This window comes from Tachypleus tridentatus, chromosome 13, assembly GCF_004210375.1.
Source record: "Tachypleus tridentatus isolate NWPU-2018 chromosome 13, ASM421037v1, whole genome shotgun sequence".
Taxonomy (NCBI): domain Eukaryota; kingdom Metazoa; phylum Arthropoda; class Merostomata; order Xiphosura; family Limulidae; genus Tachypleus; species Tachypleus tridentatus.
Genome location: NC_134837.1, coordinates 238,384,572 through 238,403,405, shown reverse-complemented (window position 1 = coordinate 238,403,405; position 18,834 = coordinate 238,384,572). Strand labels below are relative to the sequence as shown.

The 18,834-nt window shown below is 34.6% G+C and overlaps 1 protein-coding gene across 2 annotated transcripts in view; it reads left to right on the top strand.

Moving 5' to 3' along the window:
• Positions 1-18,834, top strand: part of LOC143237931 (centrosomal AT-AC splicing factor-like) — a 37,261-nt gene that overhangs the window by 13,557 nt on the left and 4,870 nt on the right. For both annotated transcript variants that reach the window (XM_076477689.1, XM_076477690.1), the window contains 2 exons: positions 9,954-10,019; positions 11,540-11,635. In XM_076477689.1, the coding sequence (XP_076333804.1) occupies positions 9,954-10,019; positions 11,540-11,635 (162 nt within the window). The remainder of the gene's footprint in view (positions 1-9,953; positions 10,020-11,539; positions 11,636-18,834) is intronic.

The following is an 18,834-nucleotide window of genomic DNA, read 5'->3' as shown; positions in this document are numbered from 1 at the left end:
ATCTCCACTTGCAAAGACGGAGTTACACTGCCGATAGATATCCTCATTTTGACATTTACATCACCACGTGCACCTGCCACCATCAATGCAGGTTATCTGATTTGCAAAATACGGCTGTACTTTCCAAACCCTCTTCGATGTTTCCAATGTCAGAGGTTCAGCCACTCAAAGGCGTCATGTCGTGGTTCCCTGACATGTGCTAGTTGTGGTAGCAAGGACCACAATCCCTATGAGTGTCACATGGACCCACATTGTGCCAACTGTAATGATTCCCACCCTTCCTACTTTCGTTCTTGCCCAAAATGGTTGGAGGAAAAAGAGGTGCAGCGTTTGAAAATGACTCATAACATTAGTTATCCTGAGGCTCAGAAATTGCTGTCTGCCACTCCATCTTGGACATATGCTGTTGTACTTCATTCTACAACTACAGTGGGAGTGCAAACAGATCTCTCTGTGCCTCCAGGAGAATTGTTTTCAAAACAAATGAAAAGCCTGTTGACCTCCATGGTTAAAAAGGTTGATGAATCGACTTCTTCACCCATCTCTGTTCCTCCCATACATTCCAACAAATCTCAAGATCCACGTCCTTCAATTTCAAATACAGGCACTTCTGATACATCTTTTCCTCCCACCACACGATGCAAAACAATCATTCGTTCGCGTCCTCAGTCACTGGAATACCTTCCAACAACAAATACCTGCCCAATCGACCCAGGGCAGGATCCATGGAGGTCGATAGACCTCCTCTGAATAAGGACAGTATTAAAAAAAGACATGGTTGTAAACAGAAGGGTTCTCCAGCCACTTCGCCTACCCGTCATTAAAATGGCCACCTTGGTACAATGGAACTGTCGAGGTTTACGTTCTAATCTGGATGATATCAAAACACTGATTGCTTCCTACCATCCTGTGTGTCTTTACTTACAAGAAACATTTCTCAAACCTGCTGATACAGTCACCATTCGGCAGTTTTCTCTGTACAGAAATGACAGGCTGTGTGATGGATTAGTACATGGAGGGGTGGCACTGTTGGTTGATCAGCATGTGCCCACCCTGTCTTTGTCACTCAACACTGTCTACCTGACCCCTGGAGACACATATGATCAATCAGACCTTGATGCTCTCGTTGAACAGTTGCTGTCTCCCATTTTAATCATGGGGGATTTTAATGGACATCATCCCCTCTGGGGAAGTGCTGTTATTGATAGGAGGGGTCGCTCTGTAGAGCGTATGCTCTCTGTACACAATCTTTCTATTTTCAATACTGGTTCTTCCACTTATTTTCATGCACCTAGTCAGTCCTTTACCACTGTTGATCTCTCGGTTTGCTCCCCTTCATTTTTTTCCCATTTTTCTTGGAGGGTTGACAATAATCCACTAGGCAGTGATCATTTTCCTATACTTTTGAGAGAGACTGGCCATGGTTGGTGCCACCCTACCTGCGTGCCCAGGTGGAAGCTGGATCAGGCAAACTGGTCCACTTTCACTGCTGTTGGAGAACGTGACCCTGCCATCGTGAATCAGCAATCAATAGACAACTGTCTGGCAGTGGTAACTGACTGTATTATACAAGCAGCTGCTCAGTGTATTCCTAAAACCTCAGCACATTTTCCACGATATCCTCGTCCGTGCTTGCCACTTGGCACAGAAGGTTCAAAAACAGGCCTGGGATACTTTCCGTACATATCCCACACTTTCGAACCTCATCGCTTTCCAACCCTGCCAGACCCTTGATCTTAAAGATGCCGGACCCCATTCATCATCAAGGACTTCAACCCTGCACTGGGGATTTCCGCACCTCCCCAGTTCAGAGCTTATACATGGAATTTCACAAACCTTTTGTACACCTTTGCCGTTTGCAACTGTCTTTACTGTATTCTTTGAAACTTCATTCCTTACCAATGCATCCCACTTGGGGATGTGTTTTCCTTCCTCAGTGGGCCTTACTTTATCAAAACAGACGATCTACCATTGCTCCTTTTGGCCTTTGCATTCAGGTGCAATTGGGTGAATTGGGTCTGTCCTTGGATAACATTGCAGAATCCACTAGTCAGCCCATCCCCCTATGGCTTATTACAGCCCCCAAATGTGACCTTTCTTTAAGTCATCTGAAAAAGGCAGATGCTCCGAATTGGAAGTACTGTCTTTTATTTACTGAACATCTTTTGAACAATCATTTCATTCCAATTTATACGGATGGTTCTAAATCAGGTAATTTTGTGGGCTCTGCCATGGTTTGTTGCGGTTCGGTGGTTGCGCGCAGAATTCCCTCTACAGCTTTTGTGTTCACTTCTGAACTGTACGCCATATCTCTTGCCCTGGATCACATTGAAGCTGAGCAGTACTCTGACTGCACTATTTATACTGACTCCCTTAGTTCTCTGCTGGCCTTGGAATCACTTCACATTGGCTCACACCCTGTTCTTGCTGATATTCAAAATCGACTGGCCCATTTCTCATTAACATCTACTCCTATCCAGTTTTACTGGATATCAGGCCACGTTGGTATTCGCGGGTATGTGCTTGCAGACACGGCAGCTAAATCTATCTGCTCTGGCACTATCACCACTGTGCCTATTCTGTACATGGACTATGGTCCTGTATTCAAGACTTGGCTTTGTGCCAGCTGGCAGTCCACTTGGAGTGAGCAACATGACAACAAGCTTTTTTCAAATAAAACCCTATATTGGGCTTTGGCCATCTAGCTTCCATAAGGTTTGGAAGGAGGAAGTTGTTCTAACTAGACTACGCATTGGTTACAGTTTTTTAACTCATCGTTTTCTTGTGTAGTTTGTGTAACACTCAAATCACTGTAAGCCACATATTACTTTCTTGCCATCGTTACGACTCTCAACGACGGCACTATTTTAAACATGTTCTGTCCCAGGGTTTGTCTGTAACATTGGACAGTGTTATTGGTGATGGTGACACTGTCCACCTTGATAAAGTTTTTAGTTTTTTAATGGCAATTAATCTTTTTAACCTCATTTAAGTGTTTCATATTTATTCATTACACCTTTTTAATTGTGGTTCCCTTTTCAGAATCTCAATCTCTCTAGTTCAATTTGGCATTGGAAAATGAACAGAACATTAAATAACTCGACACCAGGACTGGAAAGGCCAACTTCAGGTGACTAATGCTGCTGTTTGAACTATCCCTTTGAACTACCCCTTAGTCATCCTGGCGAGTTATTATAATTTTGCTGCATGTCATTTCACACTTTTATTACTTTACCTTTTGGTACTGGCCATAATGACACATAACCTGGAACCAGGACTGGAAAGACCAACTTCATGTGACTAGTAGTGGTTCTTGTACTTACCTGTTAGTCTTCCTGGCAGGTTATGATCATTACCATTCTGCTACAGGAAGTCTTTTACAACTTTGTAGACTGGATGTCAACATTGGTTTTATGCCATTTTCTATTTTTAATTGCTGTTTTGTTTTTACCTTTGTTTCCTTTTACGAATTTTACTACATTTACTTTCCTTTTACCTACAGGACATTTGGCTAATTTTTCTTACGATTTTGCTATATGTCTTTTAACACTTTTCTTATTTTACCTTTTGATAATGGCTGTTATGGCAACATTACTCAGAACCAGGACTGGAAAGGTCAACTTCAGGTGACTGACTGTGGTTCTTGTACTTACCTGTTAGTCTTTCTGGCGAGTTATGATCATTACCATTTTGCTAGATAAAGTCCTTTACAACTTCTCTTACTCTGCTTTCTCTCTTAACATTGTTGACTAGGTGTCAACATTGGTATTATCTTTTCTGTTTTTCAATGATGTTTTGTTTTACCTTTATTTCCTCTTCTGTATTTTACTACATTTAATTTATTTTTACTTTTCTTGGCACACATAGCCTAGCTGCTTTGTGCCATAAAACACTAAATCAGTCAATCAATCAGTTGATGAATCAATGTCAACACCCATCTTTGTTTCTAACATTCATTTCAACAAACCCCAAGATCCACTTCCTCAAGATGATAAACGATCATTCGTTCACATCCTCAGTCACTGGAACCCTTTTCCAACAACAGAGGCTTGTCCAATCGACCCAGAGCAGGATCCATGGAGATCAGTAGATCTCCCTTGAATAAAGAAAATAAAGAAAAAAGATGTGGTTGAAATCAGAAGGGCTTTTCACCCAATCCACCTACACATAAATAAAAACAGCTACATTGAAACAATGGAACTGTCGAGGTTTGCATTCTAATTTGAATTATATCAAAGCACTAATTGCTTTTTATCATTCTATATGTCTTTCTTTACAGGAAACATTTCTGAAACCTGCTAATACAGTCACCTTTCTGCAGTTTTTTTTGTACAGAATGACAAGTTGTGTGATGGACGAGTGAGTGGAGGGATGGCACTATTGGTTGGTCAGCATGTGCTCACCCTGTCTTTACCACTTGACACACCTTTGGAGGTCGTAGCCATCCGTGTTTTCTTAGCTCATACAATTGCTGTCTGTTCTCTCAACCTGGCTCCTAAAGAGACCTATGATCAGTCAGACCTTGATGCCTTCATTGAACAATTACAGTTTCCCTTTTTAATTCTGGGGATTTTAATGGACATAATCCCCTTTGAGGTAGTGCTGATATTGATAGGAGGGGTCATTCCATAGAGCATGTGCTATCTGATCACAACTTTTCTCTTTTCAATAGTGGCTCTTATATTTATTTTCATGCACCTAGTCAGTCCTTTACTGCTATTGATCTCTCAGTTTGCTCCTCTTTACTATTCTTCCACTTTTCATGGAGGATTGACAATAACCCACAAGGCAGTGATAATTTTCCTAAATGTTTGAGAGAAACTGGCCATGGTTGATGCCACCCGATCTGCGTGCCCCGATGAAAGATGGATCAAGCAAACTGGCCCTTTTCACTGCTCTTGCAAAACTTGATCTGTAAGCCATTAATAGATGACTTTGTGGCAGCAGTAACTGACTATATTATACAGGCAGCTGCTCGTTGTATTCCTAAAACCCTGACACATTTTCCACGATATCCGTGGTGGAATCCTGCCTGCTACATGGCATGGAAGGCTCAAAAATGGGCCTGGGATACTTTTCATAGGTATTCCACAATCTCGCACTGCATCGCTTTTCAGCAGGACTGTGCACATGCTCAGTGGGTAAGATGTCAAAGCCAGAAGGATTCTTGGATTACAACCAAGCTGGTTCACAACCAGCATATCTTCTACCACCAGTTCCAAAGTCATATGGGACAAGATTTGAAAGGTCAATGGGCATTATAATTCCATCTTTTGGAAATACTGTGTTATTTGCTGAACATCTTTCAAACCATTCTTCCATTCCCATTTATACAGGTGGTTCAAAATCAGATGACTCTGTGGGCTCTGCCATGGTTTGTTGTGGTTTAGTGATTGTGCTCAGGATCCCCTCTGCAGCTTCTGTATTCATTGCTGAACTGTATGCCATTTCTCTTACCCTATATCACATAGAAGCTAAATAGTACTCAAATTCCACTATTTATACTGACTTCTTTAGTTCTTTTCTGGCCCTGAAATCACTTCACGTAAGTTCGTACCCTGTTCTCACTGATATTCAAAACTGACTGGCCCATTTCTCTTTAACATCCAGTTCTTCTGGATACCAGTTCACATTGATATTTGTATGGATGAGCTTGCCGACACTGCAGCTAAGTCTGTTTGCTCTGGTGCCATCACTGCTGTGCTTCTTGCATACATGGACTAGGGTTCTGTATTCAGGGCTCAGCTCCATGCTAGTTGGCAGTCGACTTGGAGTGAGCAACATGAAAACAAACTTTTTCAAATAAAACCCTTTATTATACTTTGGCCATTTGTTTCCATAAGAATTGGAAAGAGGAAATTGTCCTAACTTGGTCACAGTTTTTTAACACATTGTTTCCTTTCATCTGGGACTGATGCACCAATGTGTTGTCTGTGTGACACTCAGATCACAATAAGCCACATTTTACTGTCTTGCAATCATTATTATTCTCAATTACGGCACCATTTTATACGTTTTGTCTCAAGGGATATCCATAGTATTGGCAAAGGTGATACTGTCCACTTTACAAATGTTTTTAATTTTTTAAAGGCAATTGACCTTTTTAAGAATAAGTTTTTAATTAATAAATTATACCTTTTTGTAAATATGATTCCTTTTTATGAATTAAAGTACAACTAGTTCAATATAAAATTTGAAAATGGTCATGATGTCAAATAACTTAAAACCAGGACTGGAAAGGCCAAATTCAGGTAACTGATACTGATGTTTGAACTAACCTGATAGTCATCCTGGTAAGTTTTAATAATTAAAAGTATGCTACAAAAGTCTTTTAAAACTTGTACTACTTTACTTTCTGAAAACAGCTGTGACGTCAAATAACTAAACAAGGACCGGAAGGAACATCATGTGACTAATGCTGATGTTTGAACTTACTCATTAGTCATTCTGGCGAGTAATGATAATTAAAGTCATGCTACAGAAAGTCCTTTACAACTTGTCTTACTTTATTTTTTCTTTCTTACTGCTATAAACTAGATATAAAAATTGGATTTAATGCTATACAAGTTTTTAATTCAATAATTAAACTTTGTTTTGTTTTACCTTGATTCCTTTTTATGAATTTTAATAATTTTACTTTAGTTTTAATTTTACCAGATGTTTGGTGCAGATAGCCTACTTACTTTGCCCCATAAAATGCCAAACCAACCAATCAACTCTCCATAACCTGATGCATATAACTCTGTGCAACACCACCAAACTATCATTTCTCATTTGGCAGTGCTTGAGTTCAGACATCTTTCTTTTTGAAGTGGTTTAACTTACTTTATTTCAATAATTTTTTACTCCCCTTTATTTTTCAATTTAATTTGCCCATATTTTGCTTTGTTTCTTTGGTATCAAGCATGAATTCTAGATTTTGAGTCTAGGATGGCTTTGGTTTAACAGTCTACCCTTTTTCATGGATTCATGTATGTCACTGATTCCTGTGTCCTAACCCAGCCTTTGCCTGTTACTCTTTCTTGCAGTACTACTGTTTGTCAATTTTTTCACATCACATCTGGTGGGAGCTCATCTGGTGATCTTCATTCATCAGGGAAGCCCTATCTCTTTTAATGTTAGGGTTCTCTGAATTTTGTTAGAAAGATTCATCTTATATTTTCTTTCCCTTCCTCACTTGTTCCATGTACCTGTTTCTTTTCCTCTTCCTTGGGATCCCTTTTCATGCTAGTGTCTCTCTGAGGCATTGCAATATTTCTTCACACAACAGGCTATCAAACCTGGTCTGCACAGTTTGGGAGGTTTTACTCCTGTCGGTTTGTAGTTCTCAATAAAATGGGGGACTTGAGACCAGTCATCAGCCCACTCTGTCTAAGTCAACATCCTTACACCCCATGCTCCACCATGGAATTCTTGTTATTCAATAGACTTTATCTAAAGGTCTTTGGATGATCAAGATGGACATCTCCAATGCTTATCTGCATGTTCCTATTTCAAAGCATTCTCATCCTTATTTTTAGTTTGTGCATTGTGAGGTAGTGTTCCAGTTCCTTCCAGAGTCCTTCCTTCATCCTACCCAGTACCTCATTCACCTGGATGTTTTCTTCAACATCCAACTCAGTCAGGCTCAACCTTTTCTTGGCTCTGTCCTGTGGATCTAGCTGTTAGGAATGCCCTGGTTGCTTCTTCACTTTCTGCTCACAATGCTCTATCAGTTCTGGGGATGTGATCTCCATTTTCACCTTTCTTACCTCTGGGTCAGATTTTTATGCAATACCTTGTGGGCCCTCCACAACCAATGGAACCTTGCTTGGGATCATTGGATGCTCCTGTCACCCTTCCTTCCTACATTGTAGTGGCTGGATAAGGCTTATACATTTATGGGTGTCCTGCTTCCTCTTCAGTGGCTACATTTACATACATTCATGGATGCATCTCTTCAGGGCTGCAGTTTGTGGATTGATCATCAGAAGGCTTTGAGTTGTTGGTCTGTGAGGGAATGTTCTCTTCGTATCAGTGTCATGGAACTCCTTGTTGTTTATTGGTTTTGGATGAACCTTTTTCCATCTCCAAAATTTGTCTGGTCATGACCCATTGTGACAATTCAATCACTAAAGTGACACCTAGTTGTGATTCCTATATTTTCTGTCAGTAGACCTTCTCTTTTGGACCCATGATCATCACATTCTGTTGATGTGCCATGTACCAGGTGCTTTCAACCTTGTGTTGGATCATCTTTCCTTACATGACCAACTTTACCCCACAGAGTGGTTTTTTGTTCTTTTGTCCTCTTGTTTTTTTGGTGGCTTTATGGTCAGTGGGATATTCCTTATATTGACACATTTGCTACTGTCCTCAGTTACCAGTTACTTTTGTTTTGGTCCTAAGTTCCCCATTTTTGGATTTTTGCTGCAGATGCCTTCAGCCAGTTTTGGTCGAACAAGTTCCTTTGTGTTTAACCTCCTATCTGCTAATTTAATTGGGTAGTCTCCCTCATCTGTACCACTCTGTGCAAACCTCTTCTGATTGCTCCTAAATGGCCCACTCAACAATGGTTTGATTACTACAATTACGGTTCTTCCCTCCTTCCCCTCTTACTTTATTTTCCAATTTTCTTCATGAATACCAGTCACTCATTCTGCATCTCACACTTCACATTTTTCAACTTCATGCCTGGCTCTGGCCCAGTCCCTGGCAAGGAGATTCAGTTTCTCATGTTGGTTTACATTTCATTTAGGTCATTCCATATGTCCTTCATTCTGTGGCTGTGTATCAACAGAAATGGAATGTTTTTTGCACATGACCCCTGACCTTTGCTTTGGGGTATCCAGTTTTCTTGTTCTACAGTTGCTGGTATTTCTGAGATTCTTACATGGCTTTTTGAGAAAGGGTCTTTGGTCTCCTCTATAATGAGTTATCAGGCAGCCTTATCCCACAGTTTCCATTTTTCTAATCTTTACTATTCTGATCCATTCTTTCCAGATATGTTGGTAACCTAGGTATCTGGTCTTTCAACTCCATTTGAGCTCATTACTTTGTGCTGTTTGTTTCACTTGTCCTTCAGCACCTTATCGGAAGTTCTAATTTTCCTGTACTGATAATGTATTTTTGATAAGTACTTTTCTTAACTTACACTTCCCACTTTCCTCCTCACAATCTTCTGGTACTTGCATCTTTTACGGAACTTCAAAATGATTGTTCAGTCATTGCATATAGAGGGAGTCACATGTCTTATGTCTTAATAGTGCTCTTCAATTGGTGGACAGATGATGCATGATGAGTTGCATGAGAAACATGTTGAAATCTTTGATTACAATGGGGGTGTATGTGTGGAAGGCTTGTGGCATGAATTATAAAAAAAAAAGGTTTTCATATATAGTGGAGCACAAAACAGGAAAAGCTAATATTTTGAGAAAAGGGAAGCACCTATCAGGAATACATTTTTAGTAAAGAAAAATTATAACTTTCAAAGGTTATTTTTAAAAAAATTTCAATAAGCTATATATAGTTCGAAATAACAGTATTCACATCTGGAAAGTATCTGTTTTATGAATTTATAATAAATTATTTCAACTCTGTGCATGGAAAGACTTAAAATTAGCTCTGAGTATTATTCTTACAATAATTCTTCTTAAATTTATGTACTTTTTGATAAGGAAATACTTTAAGCACATGGAATTAATTAAAACTTGCATGTTGCAAGCTTCACACCAAATAACATTTAAAGTTAGTTGACAACTATTACCTGTTTGGCTAGCTTCATGTAAGCTACAAAATTTTGGAGTTGCATGTTCCAACTCACCCTGATGTATGTGGGTTTGGTTAATTTTTTTTCAAGAGACTTGTGTATGACAATGTTTTGGGATAGATGTAATAAATATTTCAAGGACCATTGTATTTTATTATATTATTGTTTTATACATGTCTTTATGCTGCTTTTTTGTTTCTTGTAGGACATTGATCATATTCGTTTTGTTGAACAACAACGAATGCAACTTGTTCAAAACACAAAGAGTGAGGTATGCGTTATGCCACAAAGTTCTTTATGTCAAGCTGTTCATGACTGTTAGATTTGTTTTTGGGATTAGTTTGGTATATTATTTAAAATTAATGTATGAAATAAACAATATTTTTTTAATGTCTAAGAATAAAATTGACACTAAATTCTGAAAAATTGTATTTTCACCTGTCAACTTTTGGCTCAAAATCTAGGTATCAAAATTTATAAACACATATTTTAACTCCTTACTTTTCACTATCTATCTGATTCTTTCATTTCTTAATATTTGCTGATAATCTGCAGTTAAAGAAAGCCATTTGGGTGAAAATTGAATGCTACATGATTAGAACCAGCCTTTATGCTTATGTAAGCTATATTTCTTTCATAGTTGTATTATCTGAATAATATACAGTGGATATTTTATCACTGCAAGACTGGTAATAGCTCAGTTTAAGTTTTAAGTGAGAAGTGTATATAGTAGTATTTGAAGAATTCACTGTTTGTTCTCTTCAACTGCCTGCATGACGTTTTGACTATAAATTCTAAGGATAACAAGACCAGCTGGGTGTAAATACTACATTTTAAATTAGTGAAATTGTCTATAAGCAGTTTACCACAAGTAATAAAAAATTGTAAAGTCAAATCTTATGGACAATGAACATTGATTATCACAAGCAGATATTGTTTTCTGAATTATACTTGAAGTACTAATATATTTGTATTTGCACATCATTGTAACAGAGAATGGTTCCTGTGCTATATGTGTATCAAAGTATGTAACAATATCCTGTACATAGAATGAAAAGATGCAAAAGGCCATATATTGCATTGAAAGTAATAAGTTCTCTTCTGTTGTAAGAGGAGACTTGGTATTTTTCTGCCATTTTGAATGTTTTTGACCTGTAAGAGTTATACTACTTGAAAATGTACTTTGTGAAAAGAAATTAGCCTAGAAAACACAATATATCCTGGATAATCAGTATTGTGTCTAACACACTTGTTGAGCATGTCTGTTTTAAGATTTGCATTGTTCATGGAGTTTAATTTTGAACAATGGCTGAAGTGTGATTTAGCTCTATTTAATAAAATGTTTAAAACATTAGTGTAAAACAAAAATACAAATGTGTGCTATCCTTCTGAATAATAGGTAGAACTATGCAATTACAGTAAGCTAAAACTACTTTGGCATGTAATAGAAAATGTAATCAAATGTCATTAAGTATTGTATAAAGGAACAAAGCATTTTCTCTGGAAGAACTCTAAAGCAGTAGAATTTCTTCATGAACTAGTTATGAGCTGTTGATATAGTAATTATGAAGTTTATTTAAGGTTCTTTACAACTGAAATGGAAGAGCAGTGTTGTATGATTTTATATAAAATATATTCATATAGATTATTTTTTATGACAGTGTTAAAAAATATTATTTCACTGATTTAAATATTAAAGTGGTATATTCATAAAACTTGCATAAAATGACCGTAAACTAACTGTCTTCTATTGAATAATAAATAATATTTTCTTTTCAAAATTTGTATTAGTATGCTGTAGAACAACTTCCTCTCATGCTAACCGGTGACTCGCAACCAGTTGCGTCAACTTCAGTGTATCACAATGAAGTTTTCAACATCAGAAATGTAAGTGATATTGTATGATGTGTGAATGTAGTAAGTCTTAGTTCTCTTGAACAAAACATCTGTATTTAATACTTTCTTCTTCTTACAGTTTTGTTGTTAATGCCTCTTTAGTCACCTTTAACGATTTTCTGCGAAATAACTACTAAGGTCTGTAAATATAAATTTATTTCAGAATAAGTGAAATTTAGAGTACATGATATGAAAGTGTTAAATTAATAGGAAAAGTAACAAATATATTTGCTATTTTACTTAATTCAAAAATGTTAATGTATTTGATTAAAAAATAACCATATTGGCAAGTGAATGACCACTTTTCTGTTTGGACTGAAGTAAAGGGTGAAACACAAAATTGAATCTGCATCATGCACTGATGGTGTGTGAATTAATTGCCTGATAATTTATTAAAAACATGTTTAGGAACTAGTTAGTCATGAGGAAATTGCCTTTTAAACTTGTGCGACTGACCTAATACACATGTGGTGCAAGTGCCACATGAGGCCAAAACTAGAAACAAGCCTGTTATTTATAAAAATATGACGTGTTGTTGTATAGCAAATAGCGCAATTTTTGGTTGGAATATCCAGATACACATAATTGAATTAAGATGTTGTATTTCAGTTATTTCATGTAATTTGAATACTTAAATTTGTAGTAATGAACCAGCCTGATAAAGGTGTTTATGTTTTAAGTATTCAGTAATCTATCTACCAGTTTGTTTACTTATTTGAAAAATAGAAATATTTTAGTTGTAAAAAGATAAAAAAGTGGATTGTGATTTAAGTTTCAGTTAGGAGTAGTTGATAATACATTTCCTTCTTCAGACCAGTAAACATAAGAGATTGAAAAAATAACTTACACAAGATTAGTTTAAGATTTTCTATAAAGATACATATTCTGTAGTTTTGCTTCAAATTTGTACTGAAATGGGTATGAAATGTATAATAAGGCATTGTTAGTGTGAAAGATATGATCCTTTGTACTGAAACAAACAACACATGTGTTGTTGAACTACTTTAACCTGATGGCACAAAGCTTTGCCATCTCATGAAGTTTTATGAACACCATAGGAAACGAGAACTACACAAGAACTTGTTAAGTGATGTGTTAAAGCTCGTTGCTTTGAAATAAAAACATTTTCTTCTGTTTATCATGATATAAAAGACTGTTTAATGTAGATATTATTAGTTTAGTTTGTGAATGAATACTGTATGATAATTCAGTTTGTTTGTTTTTTATTATAAGAGAGCTAAAAATACAAGATTATTGGAAGTTGTGTTTGAAACTTGTTCCAAACAATTACTGAGAGAGCAGTATACAACTGTGGTAACTTGTGCCTTAAATGTAAATGAATTATCCACTGGTTACTAGCATGATAGAAATAGGGAAAGGTAGTTTGTCTTGTCAACTGAAATTCTAAAATAATTGAATAGGCCTAAGCAGACTTTTGATAAGAAGAATAAACTATATATACTGTTAATGATATACCTGTGATCACTATAACATAAAGAATTTGTTGTTTGTACATTAAACTAGTTTTGAATATTTATATATTTGTAAGCAAGTGAAGTTCATGCTTTTCATTTGTCATAGACTTTATTGCCAAATATTTACAGACATCTACTGTAGAATAATTATAAGTCCAACATATATATTTACACTCTGAAGAAATATAAGTAAAAGATAGAATAATAGATGATTGGCATGACATAATGTAATTATTATATAATATATAATTATTATATAATATTAACTATATTAATATTCATAGATTGTTTTCATACTCAGTGCCAGGCAAGTTCTTCTGCCATGCATATGTGGCATTTATCACATTCTTACAATAACTTGATTCAGATAGCAGCATATGATAATGTAGGGGATTCCAAAGATTGGATAAAACAAATCTTTCTTTCTTCAGTATCTTGTAAATGTGCGTGTTGAAATTAAATTTAATGACATTTTCATTTTAGTAAAAAAGTGAAGAAATCTTTGTATTAAGTAAATTATTTGGACTACTACCATGTTGTTTTAGTTTTTTAATTTACCAAGCTTTTTTGAATTAATAACTTAAATTTCCTGTAATTACTTTAAAACTTGTATATATTAAAAAGGAAAAATAAAAGAAATTACAATAAAAGGGTAATATTCCAAATAAACTACTTGTTACAAATATGAGTGTTTATATTATCAGCCTAACACTATCTTTACCAGGTGCATACACTGTAACAAATTTAAAATTAGCACATCCAGGTTGAAAAAAAAAAAAGCAACTAAATTATTTTCAACAAGTAAATAGAGAACTCTTTTCATACAGAATAACCTATTGTTAACTCTTATTATAAGATTAATTTTTCTTTTTGTTTGCGAGCTTAAAACTGTACAATGGGCCATCTATGTTGTTCTAACCAAAGTATTCAAACCTTTAATTTTTGTACTGTAAGCTAAAGTACATTTCTTTGAATAAAAGCTAATTTTAAATATAAGCTTTAATCACTAGTTTATTTATGATAAACTTATCTACCATAATCTGTCTTCCAAAAGAGCAACAACCCATTTTAGCATGAATTGAAAGACTTCTCAGTATAGTATTATGCAAGTATTCATAGCTTAAACATTTCATATTTAAAGCAGTAATTTCATGGCAGAGCTTGCTGATTAAGCTGTGATCTCAATTTATTAAACAGCAGATTTGTTTATAATCATACTGAGTTCATCACTGGTCTTAGTAATGTTTTAAAATATCTTATGTGATCTATAGTGCCATAATCCCACAAGTATGTTCAGAAATATTTGACTTGGTTCTTCCTTTCATATCTGCATGTTCATTTTAACAAATTGAGAGCCATCTAGTGAACAAATAGAACATGGATTTATAAGCTGTATTTGATACTTTTACTGGCAGAATCCTATTCTTAAACCTGAAAATTTTGTAGATGATATTTCGGGTCTACAATACATCTTTTTATGAAGGTAAATTCTTGAACAACTTCATACAGTTGAATATTCACCATATACTGACAAGCAAGATCTGTATGTGAAGTTTTAAATACAAGTTTGTTTGTTTTTTTTTACTTTATACCATTTTAAACTGTGTGTATTTTTTTCTATTTCCACTATACTGGACTATCAGACTGTCTTGCTGGATACCAATATCTCTTTATACCAAAAAAAAAAAAAATCTCTTATTTGGGACATATTTCATCTTTCCTGTGTATGTTGGCAACCATTTGCCTATTCCATTCCTATTTGGGGTATTAAGTAGGTCTATCAATATCAAAGTCAACTTTCATTTGATCCTACACTAGTAATTTGGATCTCATCAGAAAAAACTTTCTTTTTATTTTTGAAATAGTCATTTTTGATGCCAAATATATATGTTGTTGATATAGTAGTGTAGTTATATTTGATGTAACTTCAGAAAAGGTTGTGATATGTGCACTTCAATCTATCAGATGCAAAGATTAAATAAGAAAGGAACTCTACCATACCTCACTTCAGTTGAGATAATATACAGTCCTGAATAAACACAATAATCTGCTCAGGTTGTATCACACACACGCCAATGTTTTAAACAAAATGAAACGACCAGTAATAAAATATAAACTGCTCAATAAAAAGTCCTAGAAGAATCATTTATGTTTTAAAATGACTATTCCAGAAATAAAAAGAAAGTTTTTTTCAGATGAGATCCAAATTACTCGTGTAGGATCAAATAAAAGTTGACTTTGATATTGATAGATCTACTTAATACCCCAAATATGAATGGAATAGGCAAATGGTTGCCAACATACACAGGAAAGATGAAATATGTCCCAAATAAGAGATTTTTTTTTTTTTTTTTGGTATAAAGAGATATTGGTATCCAGCAAGACAGTCTGATAGTCCAGTATAGTGGAAATAGAAAAAAATACACACAGTTTAAAATGGTATAAAGTAAAAAAAACAAACAAACTTGTATTTAAAACTTCACATACAGATCTTGCTTGTCAGTATATGGTGAATATTCAACTGTATGAAGTTGTTCAAGAATTTACCTTCATAAGATGTATTGTAGACCCTAAATATCAATTACAAAATTTTCAGGTTTAAGAATAGGATTCTGCCAGTAAAAGTATCAAATACAGCTTATAAATCCATGTTCTATTTGTTCGCTAGATGGCTCTCAATTTGTTAAAATGAACATGCAGATATGAAAGGAAGAACCAAGTCAAATATTTCTGAACATACTTGTGGGATTATGGCACTATAGATCACATAAGATATTTTAAAACATTACTAAGACCAGTAATGAACTCAATATCCTTATAAACAAATCTGCTGTGGAATTACTGCTTTTTTTTACTGGCAATTTTTCATTATATGGGTAGATGAGCACATGTGAATTTTTTCAAAGCATTCTGTGGGGGTCACCTGCAGCCCCCTGGATGATTTGACATGAAATGACCCACCTACAATCATATTGTTGAACAGCTTTTTTTCTTTACAATAGCATTGTTCAAACAGGTGTTTTGACTTTTACAACCTTTTATTTATACTATGCTGCAATTAAACAATTTGTGTTTCATTTTTCCAATGATGATCATGTAGAAGCTTCTTAGGACTTAAAGATAAATATTTTTGTATTAATACAAACAAATGTACAATCTAACAGTAAGGTAAGAGCCAACCTTGTAAAATCACTCTTGTAAGATTATGTTTATTTCCTTTCTCAAACATACATACAAGGATAATCCTGTCATTGTAGTAACAGATTGTTTCAGTGGGCAATTTTCATGTTCACCATCTATAATGTGGCTCTTTGATATTCCTTTTAAAGTTTTTTTTTATGCTTTCTCTATGGATAGGATGTTCTCCAAGTTACCACCAGTTGAAAAACTGGGAGTGTATAGTCAGATATTTTGCTTTGTTTGTCATTCTTGTTTTAGATATTGTCTTTTCTGATGGGTTTGCAAATACTTGTTGTTTTATGTGACATGTTAGCTTATACAGTAAAACCTGTATAAGGTGGAATCACATGGGGCCGAGTAAAATTTCTGGCTTAGACACAGTGAACGTGCATTTCCTTAATTGCATATAATTTTTGAGCAGAATGCTGCACTTGCTTGACTCAAGGGAAGTAAGACATTTGTGAATAAAGTTATTATACTGTTTATGCTATATTTATTAGAATAAGAACAAAAATAGACATTCAAAATATACATAAGAACACAAAAACTTAAATTTATTTGAAGAAAGTGTCTAATTTCAACTGTTTTATTTAATGGGCTTTCTCATGCGGTTACAAGAGAACACCAATTCTATGGCCTTTTCATGAAGTTCATTTTCCCCCTTCATTTTTGCATACAATTTGATAGCATTAATATAACTTAACACTTGCGTTGAAGTAGGAATTTCTATTTCCTCACTATCTTTTCCATTTTGTTCATCTTCTGAACCTCACACTGTTACCATCTTGCAATTCTGTTATAGATTTTAAATCAATTTCATCAATTTCTGTTAAAATGTTCTTGTCAACATTCACAAAACTATCTGCATCAATATTCTCAATCTAAGTTTGGATTTCATTAGAATTGTCACAACAAACAACTTCCCCACATTATCAAGAATAAATCCACAGTTTCAAAATCACTTTGTTACCCATTCATCTTTTATGCATTTGATTGAATGACTTAAAAATGCAATTGCATCTAACATGCCAATTTTCATGGTCATTTTAGACACTCTCTTACAGTCATCCATGTTTGTAATAACATGCTGAAGCATAATTTATCTGTATTTCAGTTTTATACACTGTATAATTCCATTATATGGTGGTTGTAGAACTGATTATACATGGAGGTTGAAAGACTAAACGAGCATTTGAATGTTTAAACAAATTATTAATTAAACAAGAATTTATTAATATTTAAAGAAATTATAATTAAATAAGAAATTAATATTTAATCAAAGATTTTTTTTCTTCCTTACTAAAGTACTAATCGTACTTGTTGATAGATGAGGTAAGTGAAAGATAGTTTTCTGTACATGTTCTACAGGTTCCCTCATATAGAGGGCCTTTTATAAGGGAAATCTTAAGATGATACTGCAAAATTTTGATATTTCTGGCTTGTATGGGTATCTGCCCTATGTAGTTTCTGGCTTAGGTAGGTTTTACTGTAATAACAGTTACCTGTTTTTATATCAGTAGGTCTCTGGGACAGATTTTTATACGTAATATGACCTACAACTTTTGTCCAGTCTTTGTTTTCAAACTGATAAAGGATGCTGTTTTTTCTTTTATTCCAAACCCATTTTCCTCTTTTTTGAGTTGTGATTCTAACTACACAATCATATAAAAAATATAGCACTTTGTTTAAAACATAAATTGATAGTATCAAAATTAGATTTAAATAAATTTATTTTAGAAAGGCAGATTCATACATTTCATTCATTCAGACATTTTTGTTAGTAGTGATTTTCAGTGGAGCTGAATACATGTGCACACACACACAAACAAAAGGGAGATTCTTCTGCACTTGCAAGTACAGCTGGAAGGACTTTTTTTTATTATTAACTGTAGGGTAGCTTGTGGGTGATTTGTGTTAGAAGATTATACAAGATGAAAGGTCAAGACCTGACTGATGTCCTTTTAGTGATAATTACTCAACTTCTTTTTGTTGCTAAAGTTGCAAATTTTGTTTGAATTAACACAATGGAAGTGTAGTAAAATGCTTTGTAATCTCAAGTGATATATATGGGCATACATTAACACTTAAGTTGCCCTAATTATGTTTTAGTGCACTCTTAATATAAAACATGCTTTGATCAGTATATTTAGTAAAGCTCTTGTATTTTGCTTTTACCACTCATTAAGAATCAGTTCTTTTATATTTAATATATTCCTTTTGATGTGTTTGAAGGGAAAACCCTAGCAATGCTTAAGATAATTTATGTTAATATGAATTACACTAAGTAATAGTAATGAATTAAAACTGAAGCCTCAATAGATTAGAAAGCATTGAATATTCAGTTGAGTATTATCTCTTCATAACTTTTTGATTTTTCTTTATCCTAATATCTCACAAGATTCAGCAGTAGAGATTTAAACAAATCTTAGATCATTATACTAACCTAACAGTGTTAAACTTTTGTTAGTGTAAAAATGATTAATCATGATATTAAAGTATTTTAAACATTGTAACCAATAATATTAAATTAACTAA